The sequence below is a fragment of the Budorcas taxicolor genome, chromosome 2 (genome assembly GCF_023091745.1).
Source record: "Budorcas taxicolor isolate Tak-1 chromosome 2, Takin1.1, whole genome shotgun sequence".
Classification (NCBI taxonomy): Eukaryota; Metazoa; Chordata; class Mammalia; order Artiodactyla; family Bovidae; genus Budorcas; species Budorcas taxicolor.
Genome location: NC_068911.1, coordinates 17,996,187 through 18,017,138, shown reverse-complemented (window position 1 = coordinate 18,017,138; position 20,952 = coordinate 17,996,187). Strand labels below are relative to the sequence as shown.

General features: G+C 49.6%; 1 protein-coding gene across 10 annotated transcripts in view; it reads left to right on the top strand.

Annotated features, from left to right (window-relative positions):
- The window catches only part of IL4R (interleukin 4 receptor), a 50,004-nt gene that overhangs the window by 4,959 nt on the left and 24,093 nt on the right, over nucleotides 1-20,952 (top strand). For 4 of the 10 annotated variants that reach the window (XM_052656079.1, XM_052656053.1, XM_052656087.1 and 1 more), the window contains exon 2: nucleotides 15,617-15,786. The exons of 2 other annotated variants lie outside the window; for them this stretch is intronic. Coding sequence is in view for 4 of the 8 variants with exons in the window: in XM_052656053.1 (XP_052512013.1) it covers nucleotides 15,762-15,786 (25 nt within the window). In the remaining 4 variants the exon portion in view is untranslated. Of the gene's footprint in view, nucleotides 1-10,075; nucleotides 10,196-14,408; nucleotides 14,436-15,616; nucleotides 15,787-15,944; nucleotides 16,133-19,124; nucleotides 19,257-20,952 lie in introns of those variants that run through there. 4 more of the 10 variants (XM_052656072.1, XM_052656035.1, XM_052656045.1 and 1 more) reach the window with 4 other exon arrangements.

The window sequence follows — 20,952 nt, the reverse complement described above, 5'->3', positions numbered from 1 at the left end:
CCTCTGAGCTGGTATCTGAGTCCCCCTCCTTCTCCCTCTAGGAGAGAGGGAGGAGACAGATCCTGGTGAAGGGAGGAGAAGCCTGGCCCTCCGGGGTTTGGTGGAACAGATTTCCTGAAAAGGAGGAGGTGTTCTGAGCAACAGGACTGCGAAGGGACCAACAGCCTCCGGCCTGCAGATCCTGTTTGCAAAGCTGAAAGTGACAGGCACGCACACTGTCTAACTCAGCAAGTGTGTGGAGGCTGTGGACACAGCAGCATCTGACACAGAAGCAAGGGTCCCTGTGGGGCTGGCTGTCTAGTGGAGGAGGTGACTTTTGAGCTAAGACCCAAGATAGAAAGACAGGCAGATATCTGGGGAAGGAGCGATCCTGGCTGAAGGAACAGCAAGTGTAAAGGCCCTGAGGTGTGTCTGACTCAGCACAGGGAAGCTGATGTGGTTGGACGGAATTGAAACAAGGCAAAGAAGGGAGGGGAGAGAGGTCAGGAAAGCCAGTGGGAGCCAGACACCTGCATCGCCTCATTCATCTTGTGCCGAAACTGTACAAGGTGGGAACTGCTCTTATCCTGATTTTACAGATATATAAAAAAAAGACAGGGCAGCAGATATAGTAACTTGTCTGGGGGTCACAAAGCTGTGAACCCGACAGCTCCAGGGTCCTCAGCTTTTACCACTGTGTTTAAGTACATCATGGAAACTATTCAAGTGCTAAAGGCCCACTGTCACCATCCACTGTTAGTGCTCACCTACATGGATCTGGTACTCAGATCCATGCTCAGTGACCTTTGTGCACGTGGTCAGGCCAGGCTCGAGATCACAGGTGATCCAATCATTGTGTAGATCATTTTACAGATGATTTTGCCAGCGAGCATCCTCCCCAGCATGGCAGACAGGGAGGGCACCTTAAAGCAGAGGGGGCACAGTGGGGGTGCAGGCAGTGGGGGACTGACTCCCCCATCAGGCATCGTGGTACATGGGGGCAGGTAGACGCATGGGTGTCTCCTCATTTCCCTGGGGAGGAAACTGAGGTTCAGGGAAGAGACTTAACCTGGTGACGCAACTCGGAAGTGGCAGAATCTGGTTTCAAATCTGGGGCTGGAAAAGTATGCAAAGTTTAACCACTATTCTGAGCTGTCCAGCCCACGGAGCAGAGTTTAAAAGAACTAGGTTTCTTGGTTAGAAATAAGGGAGTGTAGTCACCAAGGACTGTTTTGGAGAACTGTGAAAGGCCTGAGGGTTTCCAGAAACAGCCAGAAAAGTGTTTTGTCTTTTTAAAAGAGGAAATGGAACTTCTCCGGAGAGGGAGAGGAGGGATGCCAGCCCTCCACGCCTGCAGACCGACCCCCACCCCTGGCCTCCCAGCAGTCTTGCTTCTGGGGAGTAGGCCTTCTAAAAGCCAGATTCCTGCTGTTGGACAGCTCTAACTAGGAAAAGATGTTTCCTGGGAGTTAGCCAGTTCAGCTTTCCAGGAGCTTTCACTTTCTAGCTTTAGTTCTGTTCCTTGGAGGTTGTAGGCATTGCCCTCCAATCCAGCCCAGTGGTTTTCTTTTTCTTTTTTAAAAATATTTATGCATTTATTTATTTGGCTGCACCAGGTCTTAATTGTGGCATGTGGGATCTAGTTCCCTGATAGGGGATCAAACCTGGGCCCCCTGCATTGGGAGCATGGAGTCTTAGCCACTGGACCACCAGGGAAGCCCCCTTAATGGTTCTCTCCTTCAGACAACACAGCCATAATTCATTGTCATTCTTCCTGTTCAGTCTGGCTTTGTACATGATCCAGTTGGTCGGAGCCCCACCTAAAAACCATTGCCTCTCCCAAAGCCTTCCCCAGTCAGAAAGGAGGGAGACTATCACCTCCTTGGTCTGGAACCCACACCTCTGTTGATACCACCTGCTTTGTAGTGGCCACATCCCCCTTGGGGCTGGTATTGGATTTGTCAGCTAAATCCTCCAGAATTCCCTTCTACTGTTTAGTCACTGAGTAGTGACCGACTCTTTTGCTACCCTATGGACTGTATAGCCCACCAGGCTCCTCTGTCCCTCAGATTTCTCAGACAAGGATACTGGAGTGGATTGCTATTTCCTTCTCCAGGGGATCTTCCCAACCCAGGGATCGAACCTGGGTCTCCTGCATTGTAGGCAGATTCTTTACCTCTGAGCCACCCAGGAAGCCCCTCTTCTACATGAGCTGCTGTCAATAAGGGTTTCTTCCATTCTGAGACTCCTTGTTTGTGGCTAACAGTTGTTCTCAGTTTTTCTTGTTCCCTAATAAATCCACCTCAGGCTATAATTTTTTTCTAAGTACTGCTATGACTTTATTCCACAGTTCTTGTTACACAAAATCATTCACTACTAAAATAGTTGATAATTTCTTTTTTGATTAAAAATTGTTATATGCTTTATGGTCTTTTAAGGTGGATGGAATTTTAAAGTTATATTTTGATTATTGATTTCTATGGATAGTGGTCAATATCTGTAACTTTTGTGATCTCAGTGATGGAGAATTTGTTGAGATCTTCTTTGTAGGATTTTCTGATCAGTCTTTCTGTCTGTTCCTCTTGTCATTGAAAAGATGTGTATTTCTGGCTGGGTGTAAAGTTATAAAACTATGTCTATCTAGGTCATGTTTACGAATTATATCATTTGTATTTTTCATGTTTTTTATGTAGCTTTCTCTACCTGCTTCATCTCCCACTATAACAGAAGTTCTGTTCATTTTCCCTTGACCTGCCCTCAGCTTTTTGTGTCATTTAAAAGATATTTATTTATTTAGCTATCTCAAGTTTTAGCTCTTTCATCCCAGCACAAGCACACAGGCTCTCTAGCTGTGGCATGCAGGCTCAGTGATTGCGGCACACAGACTTAGTTGCTCCAAGACATGTGGGATCTTAGTTCCCTGACTGGGATTCAGGCCACTTCAAGGTGGATTCTTAACCACTGGACCACCAGGGAAGCCCTTGGTTTTTTGCTTCGTTTTTGGAAGCTCTGTTTTCTGGTGCATGTAAATAGAATGTATGAATAGAAGAGGGTTCATGACTTTTACACCTTCTTGGTGAGTTGCTCCTTTTATCAATATAAAACAGCTACCTTTCTCTCTTTTAATAATACTTTGATGCCTTGAATTCCATTTTATTCAATATTAAGAGGACTCAATGGTAAAGAATCCACCTGCCGATGCAGGAGACACGTGTTTGATCCTTGGGTTGGGAAGATCCCCTGGAGAAGGAAATGGAGAAGGTAACCTACTCCACTATTCTTGCCTGGGAAATCCCATGGACACAGGAGCCTGGCGGGTTACAGTCTGTGGGGACACAAAAGAGTCAGACACAGCTTGGTGACTAAACAACAACAATCAGCAGCAACAGCAATAATATTTCTATACCTGTTATCTCTACTTGCTTTTTCCTTAACTGATTTTCCAATTATTTTCTTTTCTTCCCCTCTAAAGTTGTAGGACTTTTCTTTGACGCTGCTCTGGTACCCAGATGAGTTTTTTTTTTACAAAAAGCAAAACAAAACTTGCATCTTCGTCTCAGCTCTGCAACTCACTTGCTCAGTAATCTTGGGCAAGTCATTTTCCCTCTCTGGGCTTCAATTTCCTAAACCATAAAATGGGGATATGACTTGCTTTGCCCCTCTCTAGGGTTTTTGTGAAAATAATAACATAGTGAATATGAAAGACCTCGTAAACATATCTGTACTCATATTAGTCACGGAGTGTCAATATTGGCCGCTGTTCTGGGCAGTGAGAATGGCCTGGAGGGAGGAACTCACCCACGATGAGGCAGCTGACAGCTTCAGTTTCGCAGGCATTGGTTGGCTGCGTCCCGTGTTTGCAAAGAGACATGATGAGTAAGCCACAATCCTTGCCCTGGAGGACTTTTAGCCTGGAAAGACAGAGAAATGACAGGCATGTTTCACCCTTTATGAGAATGGAGAGGACATTGGGACAGAGAGACTGGCAGAGCTCTGAAGTGGGCAGAGGAAAGAGTAGGGTTTGACCAGGAACTTCCTGAGGGTGCGTAGGTGGAGGGCACCGGGAGGCAGAGGAAATGGCCCAAGGGAAGTGGGGAGTCTGTGGCACACTGGGGGACAGTGGGGCAGGGCGGGGAAGCTGTAAAGACTGTTCTTTGACCTCCCCTTGCCTGCCCCCGCGGAGGAGGAAGGCAGTGGGGCTTGCAAAATTTTGGAATTCCTCACTGAAAAAGTGTTGCGGCTCAGCCACGTAAGAGCAGGCAGTGATGGCGTGCCTCTAGCCCTGCTTCCTCTCATCACCATAACAACTGCATCCCAGAGGGACAGAAGGAAGAGAACATTTAGGGGTGCTGGAGCTTAGGGAAGGTGCAAGGGGTCTCACCTGTTGCTCCTTTCCTCTTGTTGGGGGTCCTGGCGTCTCAGGACACTCACCGCCCTGCGCCCACCCCACCCCCCCGCTCCCTGCAAGAGGACATCAGCTGGTGGTTGTAAGCCAAAGGGGATCACAAACGTAGTGTGTGGTTTTTAAAAATCAAAGTAATATACATAAAAATCTGGATTTCTAGCTTCTTGTGGAAAATCGAGAGTCCTAGCGATGCCTAGGCCTTCACGTATGTGGTGCAGAGCAGAGTGGTGGGCGGCTTCCTGTTAGGGCTGGACACGCGCTCTCCACTGTCCCTCTCTACTCTGAGGCCGTGTGTCTGAAGTCTCTTAGATGTTTGAGTTGACGCTGAGGGAGGTGACTCTCCGTGGCCACGAGGGGTGGCTGGAAGCTGCCCCCAGAGGGAGTGAGTGCCCCGTCTTCGGGGGCAAGTAGCTAGCTAGAGTGTTGATGGCGCTGTGCAAAGGTCTAGAGGGACCTGCAGTCTTACCAGCTGTGGACTCCAGAGTCTTTGGGGATCCACCAGCCCTGAGAACTGGCTGTTCCGGGGCCTTCGCTGACATGCCCTGATTGCCTCACGCGCTCTCCTCTGCTTTCTTCCTTTCCGTCTCATCCATCTTTTGTTTTCCTTTTCCTTTTTATTGCAATGTACATGCAGGCAAAGGCCCAGCTTCACAAAGTAAACACGAGCACGTATAACCTGATCAAGAAACGGAGCATGACCAGCACCTCCCACAGAAGTTTCTCTCCCGCCCACCCTGTCCCAGGACACTCTCCCAGCCACTAACCCCAAGATTGGTCTGTCTCCTTTTGGACTTTTTCTGAATGGAGCGCGTATCGCCCTTCCAAGCCCAGCCTCCTTCGCTCAGCTTGTGCTCTGAGACCCCATCTGGGTGTCACGCCATTTGCTGTGTACTCAGGGTTGCAGGGTGGTCACTAGGCGCTGGGAGACGGGCTCTGTCACCTGTCCTGTCAGCTCTGCCCCAGGCCTCTCTGCCCAGCCATGCCAGCCATGGTCCCTTTGCCCCTCCTCAACCACCCCAGGAGGCAAAGTGGTCCTGTTCTCATTTCACAGGTAAGGAGACCGGGGCTCTGCGGTCGGTCTCCAAGGACCCCAGCTTGCCAAGGTCTCCCAGCCAGTTGGTGCCGAGCCCACGCTCAGAGTTAAGCTTCCGTGTCTTAGGTGCCCTGGGGTCCCTGCCCACGTGGGTCACCCCACATGACTGACGGGTGTCCCTGACCGGGCCAAGAATGATAAGGGGTGAGACAACAGAAAGAACTCCAACGAGAGCCCCACCCCAGCCCCGCCTGTCTGCAGACCGTGAGCAGGGAGCATTTATCTGTGCTGGCCTGTCAGGTTTGCCTAGGGGACAAAGTCCTGGTCACTGTTAAGACATGCTCCTTGCAAGGGCTAGGCAAACAGAGTGTGTGTGCGTGTGTGCGCTCAGCCATTTCCACTGTGATCCCATGGACTGTAGCCTGCCAGGCTCCTCTGTCCATGGGACTCTCCAGGCAAGAATACTGGAGTGGGTTGCAATTTCTACCCCAGGGGATCTTCCTGACCCAGGATCGAACCCACGTCCCTTGTGTCTCCTGCATTGACTGGCAAATTCTTCACCGCTACACCACCTGGGAATCCTGGGCAAACAGTGGTGGAAGCCAAATTCTAGCTCATCACTTCTTGGGACTGTTATGGAACCCCTCCGAGCCTCGGTTTCTTCTTCTGTGCAAGGGAGGTTTGACCACATGTTCCACATGGGGCTTGCTGGGAGAAGCAAGCAGAGTGGCATATAAAAAGGGTGAGTTTATGGCTGCTTCCCCTAGACCAGATGCTGTGCTGTGACTTGGAAGATCCGGGTTCACTTCCCAGGCCCACTGCTGACTAGCTGTGCATCCTCAGGCAGGTTTCTGAACCTCTCTGGGCCTCAGTTTCCCCTGTCTACAAAGGGAATGATAATACTTGCACCTTCAGCTGGGGAAGAGGGGTGGGCCCTATGGGCAGAGGGGCCCAGGGCCTGATCTCTAAAGACTCAAGGAACTGGGGAAAATCATGGTGACTTCTGGTGACCTTAGGAAGGAGGCGCAGCAGGAGCCGTGACTATCACTAAGACGGCCAAAATCTAATCAGCATCTGGAGCTCCAGACATCTTGTATCTGTGTCTCAGGGCAGTGAGCACTCATTATGATAATGCGCCAATTACCAGCTCTTGGGAGGTCAGCCCCTTCCCCCCACCCCGCGCCGGGGTGGCTAAGATCCGTGTGGTGCCTGTATCGGGGTATTCAAGGAGACTCTGAGCCCAGATTGGTCAGTGCTATCCAGCAGAGAGAGGCAGAAAACACCAGTTCTGGGAGTTGTATCCCTGCCTCCATCAGGGTTGGCTGGCCAGACCTCACTGCACACAGCCAGGGGGCATTCGTCCATTCATTCTTCCATTCAGCAAATATCTATGGAACACCCCCCCCACCCCTGCTGTGTGCCAGGCCCTGTGCTAGGCCTTAGGGCTATAGCAGCGAATAGGGTGGGCATAGCCTCTGGCCTTGTAGGAGCTGGCTTTCTCTGGGGGGTTGACAGTGCACAGCAGGCGTGTGTGAGTGATAAGCTACGAGGAATAAGTGTAGGCAGAAACACGAAGCAGGAGAAGGGCTTGTAGAGTGATAGAGGCTGGCCGCTGGGCCTCAGCAGGCGATGTCTGCACGCGGGTTCCTCAGGCTCAGCTTCCTTCCTGGGGGCTCTGGTACCTTCTGAGGATGGGTGTGGCTTCCAGGATGCTAGGTGGAGTCACCCAGATGCCTCTCCTGTGGACACTTGCTCTCAACGTGTCCACAGCCAACCTGAGTGCCCGCGTTGCCATAAAGTGGCTGTTGGAGTAGGGTGCCAGCCCGTCCCTGAGATGGTGACCCTCACTCTGGGAGTCTGGCCCAAGCGAGTCCCATGAAGGAGGTCCACAGCCCCCAGCCCTCTCCTGCCCCTCAGACGCGGCTGTGTCTCACTCTGCACAGCAAACCCTGGGCTTGAGCCACAGCTGATGACTCACAAACCTGTCTCCTCCAGCGTGAGCCTTCTCTCTGAGCTCCAAGCTGCTAGGACATACTGCCTCCTGGATGCCTCCTGAGTCCATCACCCATTTGGACTCACCAAGTCCACAGTGCCTCAAAGCATGTGGTCTTCCCCAGCAAGACCACGCCTCTTCCCAGCATCCCCCCACCATCCACCCATCCGCCCGTGCCCCAGCCCAAGGCCACCTGCCGCTCCCAGCTCCCAGCCACTAAGCATCACCAGGTTCTGCCACATCCACCTCCCAGACAGAGCTGGTGCTGCCTGTTCTTCTGCAGCTCCGGCAGTACCCGCTCCTCTGTCAGCTGCTCCTGCGGTCATTCACACACAGGTCAGAGTGAGCTTTCTGGAAAGCAGCTCCCCTCCTGCTTAATAGCCTTCAGTGGCTCCCTATTGCCTTGGGGACAAGGTCTGAATTGCTTACCAACCCTGGTAGACAGTGTTGTCCTCCAGCCCTGCTGATTTCACTGCTCTCATCCTCTGTGACCCTTACCCATCGCTGCAGCCCAGGCCCTGTCTTGTGGGATGGGAAATGGACCACACCCTCCTTCTTTTAGGCTCCTTCAGAAACTGTAAAATGGGTTTCATCATTGTATTCATCTCACAGGGGTCCTTAAGCATCCTTGATCAGCGCCCGGCACTAAGGAAGCACTGTATCAGTGTAAAAACGGGAATAAAGTCGAGTACACCTGCTCATTTGTGGAGTTCCTGCTCTGTGCCGGACGCTGGGCTAGGTGTCTCCTTACAGAGGTGAAGCAGGTTCCCTGCCCTGGTGGGGCCATGTGCCTTCTGGGGCACGTTCTTCCTTCCTCTCCACACACCGCCACCCCTCCCCGGGGGAGTCTTGGTCATTTACCCACCCCGCTCGCCCCCACTGACCCTGTGGGACCAGGGGGACCTTCCCGGTCCCTCAGCACTGACAGCTCCATCCTCACAGCCTCCTACGTATCTGATGATGGCTGACCTCAGTCCACTCCATCTTGGTGGGTGGCACCTCCATCCTTCCAATGGCTCAGGCCAAAGCCCTCAGGGTCATTTTATAAAAACTGTCTATTTATTTTGTACTGACTGTGCTGGGTCTTTGTTGCTGCACTCAGAGGCTCCTCACTGTGGTGGTCTGTCTTGTTGCAGAATGTGGGCTTCAGTAGTTTGTGGCACACGGGCTTAGCTGCCCTGCAGCTTTGTGGGATCTTCCCGGACCAGGGATCAACCTCAAGTCCCCTGCGTTGGGAGATGGATTCTTAAGCACTGTGACCACCAGGGAAGTCCCTCAGAATCATCATTTTTACTCCTTCTAATCCCCTTTTCTCTGCCCCAGCCCTCAAACTCCATTCTGTCAGCAAAGCCTGTTGACTCTACCTTCAAATCAGATCTAGAATTTAACCCATTCTTACCTCTTCTTCCCTACAACCCTGGCACACCTGGCACCTAGTACCTGGGCTAGTCCAGTGGCCTCCTCATGGGGTTCTGCTTCTGCCCTTGACCCCCCAGGCCAGAGGGAGCCTTTGATAGTCTCACCTCTGTGCCCCAGATCCTCCAGTAACTTTTCTTCTGGCTCCAATATTTGTTAAAGGCAAGGAGGAGGAAATGAATGTGTGATGAATGTCTTTTCCACATCTGTAGTAGCTGGCAGATAGTGAGTGCTAAGAAAGCACCTGGAATGAGAATACATGGGGCAGGACTTCCGTGGTAGCATAGTGGGTAAGAATCTGCCTGCCAGTGCAGGGGAGGCAGGTTCAATCCCCGGTCCAGGAAGATTCCACATGCCGCGGAGCAACTAAGCACGTGTGCACAGGTACTGAAGCTCACACACGTAGAGCCCGTGTCCCGCAACAGAGAGAAGCCACCGCATTGAGACGCCCACGCACCACCATGAGGAGCAGCCCCTGCTTGCTGCAACTAGAGAAGGCCCCCGAGCAGCAGCGAAGACTCAGTGCAGCCAAAAATAAATAAAAATGAAAAAAAAAAGAATACATGGGTCACGAGCGAGTGGGTGAGGACGGGAGCACACAGTAGGCACACGGGGAGCCTAGCGAGGCCTGGAGCACACAGTAGATACACAGGGAGCCTGGTGAGGCCTGCAGCACACAGTAGGTACATGGGGAGCCTGGTTAGGACATCAGCACACAGTAGGCACACAGGGAGCCTGGTGAGGCCTGCAGCACACAGTAGGTACACAGGGAGCCTGGCAGGCTCTTGGGTGAGGTGGTTCTTGCTCCTGGTGGTGGCAGAAACAGCCCTCCCCCAGCCCGCCCTCCCCTCTCTTCTCGGGTTGGGAGTGGGGCAGGCAGGCAGAGCCCAGGCCATCTTGGGGCTCTGGCCTGGCCAGCCTCTGTTTTGGGTGGGGCAGCTGATGTGGCCACTGGTTCCGGGAACCCTCGCTGGGCAGCAGTTCTGGGAAGGCTGTGTCTTCCCTTCCCTCCTGGCCCCCTGCCAGACCGGCTCAGCTGCCCCGGAGAGCAAGGGAAGCTGCAGGCCGGCTTCAGATGGTGCAGTTTCAGGGGTCAGTAACTCCCAGGGGAGGTATCCCCCGCGGCCCTGCTGTCCTGGGCTCCCTCTCCACGTGCCTGTTGTCACGGGGCTGGCTGCATCCTGTCCACTGATCCACCCCCTCCACCGCCACCCCTCCCTTCACTCGGGTCTGCAGCCAAGAGAGGGAAGAGGAGTAGGAGGCCTGTGCACCCTGCTGGGCTCAGGCCAGCCCCAGCGGGTCGCTTCCATACCCCTGCTGGCTTCTGACATTTCAGGACTCACTGCTCATCTCCTCCCAGATCAAAAGAGTAAGTTAAGCGTGTCTCCCGCCGCCGGCACACTCTGGGTGCTTCTGCTCTCTTCTTGGCTCAGGCTTCCCCCAACTCTGCTGCTTCCTAACTCTGTGACCTTGGCTTTGTCGCTTGCCCTCTTGAGGCTTCAGGTTTCCTCTCTGGCCAGTGGAATTGGTAACGCCCCATGCCAGGGCTTCAGGAACTATGTGTCTCAAGGCAGTGGTTAGGTGCATGGGTTCTGGAGTGAGATTGCCTGGGTTCAGATCCTAGCTCTCTGCCCATAAGCAAGTGTGCTATCCTCTCTGTGCCTCTGTGGCCTCATCATTATAATGGGGATTGGTGGGATGGGAAGAGAGATAGGAGGGAGGTTCAAGAGGGAGAGGACGTATGTATACCTATGGCTGACGCATGTTGAGGTTTGATAGAAAACAACAAAATTCTGTAAAGCAATTATTCTTCAATTAAAAAATAAAATAAATTTTAAAAATTAAAATGAAACCAAAAAAATAAGAAAAAAGAACATAGCTGAATTTAGTAGAAAATGACCAAAGTAAATGTCATTCAAATAAGAAATAACATAAAAAGATTTTTTTAAAAAACTAGGGATTTTAACAGTACTTGTGAGAACTAAATTGCTCAATATGTTATAGGCACTTAGAACCAAGTCCTGCAAGCACATAATAAGCATTATATATGCACAGCAATTGGAATGAGCAAAGGCTTGATACATACTCCATGTTTAAAAGATTATTGTCTTCACTGTGGTTGAATTTTAACCAACATTTCCTAGATGTTTCATGAGCACATGACTGTGTACATGTCAGGCATTGTTTAGACTCAGGGGACAAAGCAATAACCACAGCTGTTTTTCTCAAAGAGATGTTTGTTTTATTGATTTGTAAGACCACTTTATATATGAAGGCCCTTCACTTTCTAGAATGCAGATTGCTACTATTTTGCTAATCTTTTGCTTGCTTGCTTTTTTTCTTCATGGTATGTTTTGATCTGGGAAAGTTGAAAGCATTTTTGTCATCAAAGCTTTGTGTCTTTGCCATCTACATCCTGAAATAAAATAAACATTCACACATATAACCTCAGTGATATGATTAGAGATGGTGATAAGTATATGACAGAAATAAACAAGGTGCCTAGATAAGAAGTAACAAAGGAGCCCTCGTTGCATGGTATTTCCTGATATATAGGCTGCGAAGGAGGAAAGAGACAGGAGTGTATCAGTGTTCAGAAGGCCACTGGGATGAAAGGCTCTTGGGGAAAGAGGGCAGGAATAGGAGGGAATGCTACTGGGGTCTCAGGACCCAGATCATTAGACGGATTTGGGTGGTTTGGGATTTTTGTGTGTGTGCATTTTCTTAAACTTTTAATTTTATGGTAATTATTATAAGAATGAGGGCTTCCCTGGTGACTCAGAAGGTAAAGAATCTGCCTACAATGAGGGAGACCTGGGCTCGATCCCTGGCTTGGAAAGATCCCCTGGAGAAGAGCATGGCAACCCACTCCAGTATTCTTGCCTAGGAAATCCCCATGGACAGCGGAGCCTGGCAGGCTACCGTCCATGGGGTCGCAAAGAGTTAGACATGACTGAGCAACTAAGCAACAACACAGCAAAATTGTAAGAATTCATCCACACAGTTGTAAGAAATAATGCAGAAAGGTCCCTTTTACTCTTTCCGCGAAAGGTAATCATGTCTTACAAAACTGTAGTTCAGTATCACAACCAAGATATTGACATTGATAGAATCCCCTGCTCGTCCTCAGATAGCCCCTGTTGTGCTTGCACTTGTCTGAATGTGTTTACAGGCAAGCGCGCACGCACATGTTCTTTGTATTCATTTTGTTAGCCTGACTCTTACTAATTTAACCTTATCACGTGCACAGGTTTTTGTCTCCACAACCGCAGTGAGACACAGAACAGTCCTTTCCTCTCGAGGATCCCTGTGTTGCCCTTTTATAGCCACACCTCCCTTCCTCCCTCCTTCCCTGCCACCCCCTCCCGCCGCCACTGGCAGCCACTCATCTATTCACCATTTCCATAATTTGATCATTTCAAGAATGTTACATAAACGGAATCACACAGCGTATACCCTTTTGGATTGGCTGTTTGCATTCCGGGGTTTGGATGTGACGCTGAGTCAGGGATGCTGTTCTTGGATGAGCTGTGAACCCTTGGCGCTCTGTGGCCTCCTCCCCCGCCTGAGGGAAGATATCTTTCAGGAGCCAGAGGCCAGTGAAGTGAGCAGATCATGGCCTGGTTTCCAATTTTAAAATGACTCTGGCTGCAACATGGGGTGCAAGATGGCAACATGGGGTGCAAATGGGGTGACTCATGTTTGTAGTAACTGCTCACTGCCCCCTCCACCCCTGGCTTCCCCTTATTCCATTGTTCTCCCTACCTCCAAACTAGGTTTTGGAAAAAGTCTTGACATGACCCTATTCAAAGATTCTCAAACACTACTCATGGCCTACAGGAGGGCCTTTGACCTGGAGTCCTTACTTGGGCTTCAGTAAGCTCAAGTGGGCTTCCCTGGTGGTTCAGTGGTAAAGAACCCACGTATCAGTACAGGAGACACAGGAGATGTGAGTTCGATCCCTGGGTTGGGAAGATGGCAACCCACTCCAATATTCTTGCCTGGAGAATCCCATGGACCAAGGAGCCTGGCGGGCTATGGTCCATAAGGTCACAAGCAGTTCGACACAACTGAAGTGACTTAGCACCCATGCAGCAAGCTCAAGTAACCTCTGTGTGAACCACTAAGATGGAATGCAAAATTAAATGTTTGCACTTTTCTAGGAAAAGATCTTGGAGTTTGCAACGGATGTTTACATGGGTCAGTGACCTCCAAAGCTTTGAGGACTCTGGCGTCTAACCACCTATAGTGGTTAAGAGCCAGCAAAGGCTCTGGATCCTGACTTCCCCTGTTCAGATCCCAGGACTGTCACCTTTCTGTAACCTCAGAGAAGTCACCAAACTTTTCTGAACCTTAGTTTCCTCATGTGAAAATGGGGAAAAAATAATAGTACCTACTTGATAGGGCTGTTTTAAATATTGAATGCTCAAACTACCGCACAATTGCACTCATCTCACATGCTAGTAAAGTAATGCTCAAAATTCTCCAAGCCAGGCTTCAACAGTATCTGAACCAAGAACTTCGAGATGTACAAACTGATTTTAGAAAAGGCAGAGGAAACAGAAATCAAATTGCTGACATCTGTTGGATTATCAAAAAAGCAAGAGAGTTCCAGAAAAACATCTATTTCTGCTTTATTGACTATGCCAAAGCCTTTGACTGTGTGGATCACCACAAACTGTGGAAAATTCTTAAAGAGATAGGAATACCAGACCACCTGACCTGCCTCTTGAGAAACCTGTATGCAGGTCAGGAAGCAACAGTTAGAACTGGACGTGGAACAACAGACGGGTTCCAAATAGGGAAAGGAGTACATCAAGGCTGTATATTGTCACCCTGCTTATTTAACTTATATGCAGAGCACATCTTGAGAAACACTGGGCTGGATGAAGCACAAGCCAGAATCAAGATTGCCGGGAGAAATCAATAACCTCAGATATGCAGATGACACCACCCTTATGGCAGAAAGCGAAGAAGAACTAAAGAGCCTCTTGATGAAAGTGAAAGAGGAGAGTGAAAAAGTTGGCTTAAAGCTCAACATTCAGAAAACTGAGATCATGGCATCTGGTCCCATCACTTCATGGGAAATAGATGGGGAAACAATGGAAACAGTGACAGACTTTATTTTCTTGGGCTCCAAAATCACTGCAGATGGTGACTGCAGCCATGAAATGAAAAGATGCTTACCGCTTGGAAGAAAAGTTATGACCAACCTAGACAGCATATTTAAAAGCAGAGACGTTACTTTGCCAACAAAGGTCCGTCTAGTCAAAGCTATGGTTTTTCCAGTAGTCATGTATGAATGTGAGAGTTGGACTATAAAGAAAGCTGAGCACTGAAGAACTAATGCTTTTGAACTGTGGTGTTGGAGATGACTGTTGAGAGTCCCTTGGACTGCAAGGAGATCCAACCAGTCCATCCTAAAGGAAATCAGTCCTGAATATTCATTGGAAGGACTGATGTTGAAATTGAAACTCCAATACTTTGGCTACCTGATGTGAAGAACTGACTCATTTGAAAAGACTCTGATGCTGGGAAAGATTGAAGGTGGGAGGAGAAGGGGATGACAGAGGATGAGATGGTTGGATGGCATCACTGACTCAATGGACGTGAGTTTGAATAAACTCCGGGAGTTGGTGATGGACAGGGAGGGCTGGCATACTGCAGTCCATGGGGTCGCAGAGAGTCAGATATGACGGAGTAACTGAACTGAACTGAACTGAACTAATGTTTAGGGCTTCCCTGGTGGCTCAGTAAAGAATCTGCCTGCATTGCAGGATCCCCGGGTTCAATCCCTGGGTCAGGAAGATCCCCTGGAGAAGGGAATAGCTACCCACTCCAGGAAACTTGGCTTGTTTAAATATTGGGGTAAATATTGAAGGTTTGTTGACTGCATGATGAGGCTGCAGGCGATGGGAGCACAGAGCCCTTTAGGGTAGGGCCTGCTAGATCCTCTGGGGTTTTCGGGCCCTCTCTGTGTCAGTTGTCATCCTCTCGACAAGCTTCAAGTCAGCAGGATTCCTTCCAAAGGGAGGCACCTCCCTGGACATGGCTCTCACATTTCTGTTAATATGGCTTTAGCTGGAAGGACTCTTTTGATTATTGAATTAACCTATGTAAAAAGTTTAGAAGGAAGCAGAATAACCAACTTTTCCTGGCTCATTTCATTCCATCTTGTTGGGTTCACTCTGTGATTCTAGGAGAAGTTGAAGGAGTTGGTATATTGGAAAGTACCTGGGCTCAGAAGCCAGCAGACCTGGATTCTGACCCTTGCCCTGCCCTCTCTCTAGCTGTGGTATCTGATGGGCAAGTTATTTGACCTCTCTGGCCTCAGTTCCCTTAGGAAGAAAGTGGGAATAACAACCCATCTTGCAGGGCTCTCCGGCTGAGTCAGTAAAGTAATAACTCTCATGCACTTGGCAAAAGGTCAAGTGAATACTTGACAAGCAAGGTTCTGTTTACACAAATGCTTGGTTAGGATAAAGAAGCTGTTTCCAGCAGTCAGGCTCTGCTCAGAAATGACCTGGGAGTGAGCACCGTGTCCAAGGAGGAGTACAAGCAGAAACTGGACGGCAGCGTGTGAGAAGTGGAATATTGGCAGGGACCCCTGTTCGGGTCGGCATTTGGACTGGGCAGGCCACCGTGATACCCCTCCAACCCCAATCTCAGGAATACCACAGTGGAGGGTGGGGGCTTGAAATATTTCCTCTTACCTTGATTGCTTGCTAATTCTTCCTTTTCATTCCTTTTCTTCTCTGCACCTTTGCCTTTCATTCCCTGTGATGTTCAGAGAGCCCTTGTTGCCACCACATCTGTGCTGTGTGAAGACGTGCACACCACATCTTGTGTTTTCCCCTGAGATGCAACACCCGCTGTCCCTGTGAAACCAGTGGGTGTGCGTATGTGGGTGTGTGTGTGAACATACATACGTCTGGATGTGCCCTCCAAAAGAGATCAAAGGTAACACTCTGCCGGCTGTGCATGTCATAGTTCGGTCTTCCCTGAGAGGGGCTTGCTTTGCTCTCCCACACCATCTTAGGGGACTTCACTACGTTAGCTAGCCTTCTGCTGTGTGACCCTGGACATGCGTCTTGACCTCTCTGTTTCTCTTTATTCAGAATTTGGGCTGGAGTGACCCCTTTGCCACCTCTGCCACAAGATGCTGTGGATCTCTGTAATCTTGCGAGAGGGAAGATTATGCAGACTAGGCAGAGGAAACCAGCATCACAGCCCTACCGCCCCACTCCCATCCCTCCTTCCTTGGTCTTCACGGCAGCTCTGCCAGGAAAGCCAGTTGGAACTTCAGGTGGATACCAAGTCTCCCCTAGGGAAAGTTTTCCAGCCCCGTGCTGAGCCCATCAGAGGTGCCAGATCATGTCCAAAGTGAATTCATTCGACAGACTTTCCTGAGCACCTGCTTTGTACATGCTTTCCTAGCACAGGCATTGTCCTAGGTACTAGGAGCTTGATTGTCCATGACACTCTTGTCTGGGCTCTTGGGATGATAGACACACAGTTGAAAGGAGAACGTCTCCCAGTTGCCTAACCTTTCGCCCCAGGACACTTTTTAAAGAGTACAGGCCACTTGCTATGCAGACCATCCTTCAAGTAGGCTTGTCTGACATTTCCACGTTTCCATGTGACTCGTGCACTGGGGACAGGACCCCAGGGAAGGGATGCTGTGGCCCTCCAAGAGCATTGTTTTCCGAAAGCTCATGACCTTGATTTGTCCCTGGCCATGTCAACACAGACCATTTGGTTAAGGTGGTATCTGCCAGGTTTCTGTGTATGAGGTTCTATACAATTATATATATATATACACACACACACACACACATACATATATATATAAAGTACTGTACTGTATATAAAATATCTAAAGTTATAAAGTTAATTAATGGGGCTTCCCAGGTGGTGTTAGTGGTCAAGAACCTGGCTGTCAATGCAGAAGGCCTAAGAGACGTGCTTCGATCCCTAGGTCAGGAAGATTCCCTGGAGGAGGGCATGGCAACCCACTCCAGTATTCTTGCCTGGAGAATCCCATGGACAGGGGAGCCTGGTGGGCTATAGTCCATGGGGTCCCAAAGAGTCGGACATGACTGAAGCGACTTAGCATGCATGCATAGTTTATTAATAAGTATTTGACTTGTTAATTCATAATAATATGAGTTGTGGGGAGATACTTGGAGGCTGCTGTTGTGAAATAGAGCTGTCCATTCCCCCCACTTATTCATCTGTATCACTTTAGACTTCTGTACCCCTATTTTACCTCTAAAGGGTTACAGTTGGTTACTAAAAAATTCATTATGAGGTTCCAGTTTTGCCTGTTTTGGCCAGTGGGCAGCCATTCTAGCTGGCTCTGTCTTTTCGAGAGGTCTTCATCATTCTCAGAGCCCGCCTTTACTGGCCCAAGAGTTCTGAGCTTTTCGTGTACTTTTCCTGCTCCTAGAGTCAGCTGTTTGTCGGAGGAGCTCTGGTTTCTGTCAGTGCAGAATAATATTTAGAAGCCAAGCCCTGGGCGCTGGGATGGCATGGTCCGCAGATGCATAAAAGGGCATCGTCGGGGCAATTAGCGAAATGGAAATAGGGTCTGTGGGTTAGCTGGCATCTGTGTTAACTCCCTGCTTTTGATGGTCCTATTGTAGTTATATTGGTGACTCTCCTTGCTTTTCTTGATAAACTACTCGAGTATTAAGGGGTCGTTTATTCATTATGAATAAATGTATGAATAAATGCATGAGAGGGAGACAAGAGAGTGAGCAAGAATGAATGAGGATAGGGAGAGGAAAGGCATGGGGGTGAGAATGAGTTCCTGGTGTGTTTGAAGAGTGGTGGCAGGAAGTGACGGTGTCCAGTGGGGCAGGAGTGCCTCTGTATGTGGGGGCCAGGTGGAGAGGAGGCGGGGCCAAGCACAGAGGGGCGGGGCCAAGTACAGAGGGAGGCGGAGCCAGGTGGAGTTGGAGATTTGGCCCCGCTGGGGAGGGATTTCAAGTAGGACAAAGTCACTGGAAAGCTTCCCACGGAGCTTGAGGGCCCTGGTGTGGTATTACGCTCCCGACTTTGTGCCAGGTGCGGTAGGTACACAGCTGACTTCCTCTTTGCAACACACCTGTGAGGTTGATCTTAGTGTCTTTTCCACGGAGCAGTAAAAGGAGCCAAAACTCTGAAAGATAGGGTAACTCTCTTAATGGCGTGTAAACTTTGAAGCAGCCCGAGGCCTGGCAGCTGCTTTTCCGGATGGGACTCCCACACAGAGACCGCTGCGGGGCTTGAGGGTGTGGGGTGGGTGCTCTCAGTCAAGCCAGGGGAGCCATCCCAGTCTGTTGCTGCGGAGAGGGCGTTTGGCATTACGCGTCGGGATTGGTGGGAGGAAATTGCAAACTCCTTGACCCCTCGGGAGTCGGCTTCTGAGCGCTTTTCTTAGTGATGATAACTGCTGACATTACTTGACCCATTACTTTGTTCAGGTCACTGTTTGAGGACTCCACGTGTGTAGCTTTTTTAACCCCTCACAACAGGGATTTCCCTGGTGGTCCAGCGGTTAAGAATCTACCTTCCAATATAGGGAACTCAGGTTCCATCCTTGGATGGCATAAGATCCCATATGCCACACGCCTCAACTAGAGAGAAGCTCCAGTATGCCTGCAAGTAAGACTCTACATAGCCTAATTAATTAATTAATTTGTAAAAAATCCTCATAACATCCCAGTGAAATGGAGTGTATTGGCCCCACTTGATGGATTAGGAAACCAAGGAACAGGGGCGTTAAGCAATTTGCTCTGTCCCAAGCGACAGAGCAAGTATTTAAAGTTAAGGAAATAAACAGAGAAATGTATGGTGATGGTTTTCCCAGGAAGGGCTCATAAACTCCTCTGTTTATAGTAACAAAGTAATAAACATAATAAATAAGGGCTAAAATCTGACAGTGGCCACACAATGGAATACTGCTAATTAACTGCTGGGGATCCTAGTGGCCTGGAATGATGTTAAAGGATGTAGTAAGTTTAAGTTTTAAGCTTTAGCATGTATTGGGTGCTGCAATTTTGGTAAATAAAATATATTTATCTCCCAGTTTTTAATTAAACAGATATGGAAGAATAGATTTCAGTACGTAAGGGGTTCTTGCTGGGCCTTGTGATTTGGGGGGATTTGAATTAGATTTTCTTTGGGGTAACCGCATTTAATAATTTTTATTCCCCAATCACGGATTGGGTGCTGATTCTAGGAAGGACCGAGGGCAGGAAGAGAAGAGAGCAACAGAGGATGAGATGATTGGATGGCATCACCAACTCAATGGACATGAGTCTGAGCAAACTCCAGGAGATGGTGAAGGACAGGGAAGCCTGTCATGCTGCAAAGAGTCAGACACGACTGAGTGACTGAAAACAGCAACAGATCACGGATTATGGGATGTCATTAACACATTAGGGGTGATGCACAATTCCATTTGTGTAAACAGCAGAAAAGTGATCCGGGATTAGAAGTCAGGGTGGCGGAGTAATGACTGGAGGGGAACAGTAATAGTGTTTTGTAACAGCTAACCACAAAACCTCAAGGAGCATGTAGCAGGAGACATTTGTTAGCTCAAGTTTGTGGGGGCAGCTTACCTGGGCTTGGCTGATTTTGCTGGGCTGATCTCACTAGTGCATCCAAGGTCAGCCTCCAGTTGGCCAGGCAGCCCTGCTGATCTTGACCTGACTCAAGTGACCTCACTCTCCCAAATGGGGCGGCCGCCTGTTGCCTAATGCAGCATGAAACTGCTGGGACTGTTGCATGTCAGCATCCTCCCAGAGTCTAGCCCAGGCGTGTTGTCCAGGCAGTGGCCCTGCAACAGCGTGTCTCCTTGTGCGTCACTTTTGCTAATGTCCTACCGGCTGGAGCTAGTCACATAGCTGAGGCCAGGGTTCAAGGGTTGCGGAGGACACCCTCCCTGGAGTGATGATGGGGGTGGGAGCACTGCAAAGATGTTCAGTTGCTAAGTCATGTCTGACCCTATGGACTGCAGCACGCCAGGCTTCCCTGTTCTCCAATATCTCCCGGAGTTTGCTCAAATTCATGTCCACTGAGTCTGTGATGCTCTCCAACCATCCCATCCTCTGCTGTCCCCTCCTCCTTTTGCTTTCAATCTTGCCCAGCATCAGGGTCTTTTCCAGTGAGTCAGCACTTTGCATCAGGTGGCCAAAGTATTGGAGCTTCGCCTTCAGCAACGATCCTTCCAGTGAATATTCAGGGTTGATTTCCTTTGGGAGCGACTGGTCTGATCTCCTTGCTGTCCAAGGGACTGCAAAGTTACATGGGTACAAGCCATGGACGTAGTGAATCTGACACGCTCAGCAGTGTCATTTTTAGTGGCTGCCTAATGCTTCATGGCAGAGAAGGCGATGGCACCCCACTCCAGTACTCTTGCCTGGAAAATCCCACTGGATGGAGGAGCCTGGTGGGCTGCAGTCCATGGGGTCGCAAAGAGTCGGACACGACTGAGCGACTACACTTTCACTTTCCACTTGCATGCATTGGAGAAGGAAATGGCACCCCACTCCAGTGTTCTTGCCTGGAGACTCCCAGGGGCAGCAGAGCCTGGTGGGCTGCCGTCTGTGGGGTCGTACAGAGTTGGACACGACTGAAGCGACTTAGCAGCAGCAGCAGCAATGCTTCATGGGGGCTTCCCTGATGGCTCATGGATAAAGAATCCACCTACAATGCAGGAGACACAGGAGAAGCAAGTTCAATCCCTGGGTCAGGGAGATCCCCTGGAGAAGAAAATGGCAACCCATGCCAGTATTCTTGCCTGGGAAATCCCATGGACAGAGGAGCCTGGTGGGCTACAGTCCCTGGGGTCGCAAAGAGTCGGACACGATTGAGTGACTAAGCACAGGCACAATACTTCCTGGCATGGGTACCATCATTTATTTAACCCGCTCTGTAAGGCTGGACAATTAAAGAGTAGCATTTCCAAAGTATATTTCAAGGAACTGTAAACTGCTCCAGAGATTAGTTGGGGTTTTCACACACACACACGCACACATAAATGAAGGTTAGGTCTGGAAATAAATTTTGTAAGCCTTGGGTTAAATGAAGAAAGGTAGATTCCTTTACTGTGAGACTTATCAGAACCTTCACATGTTA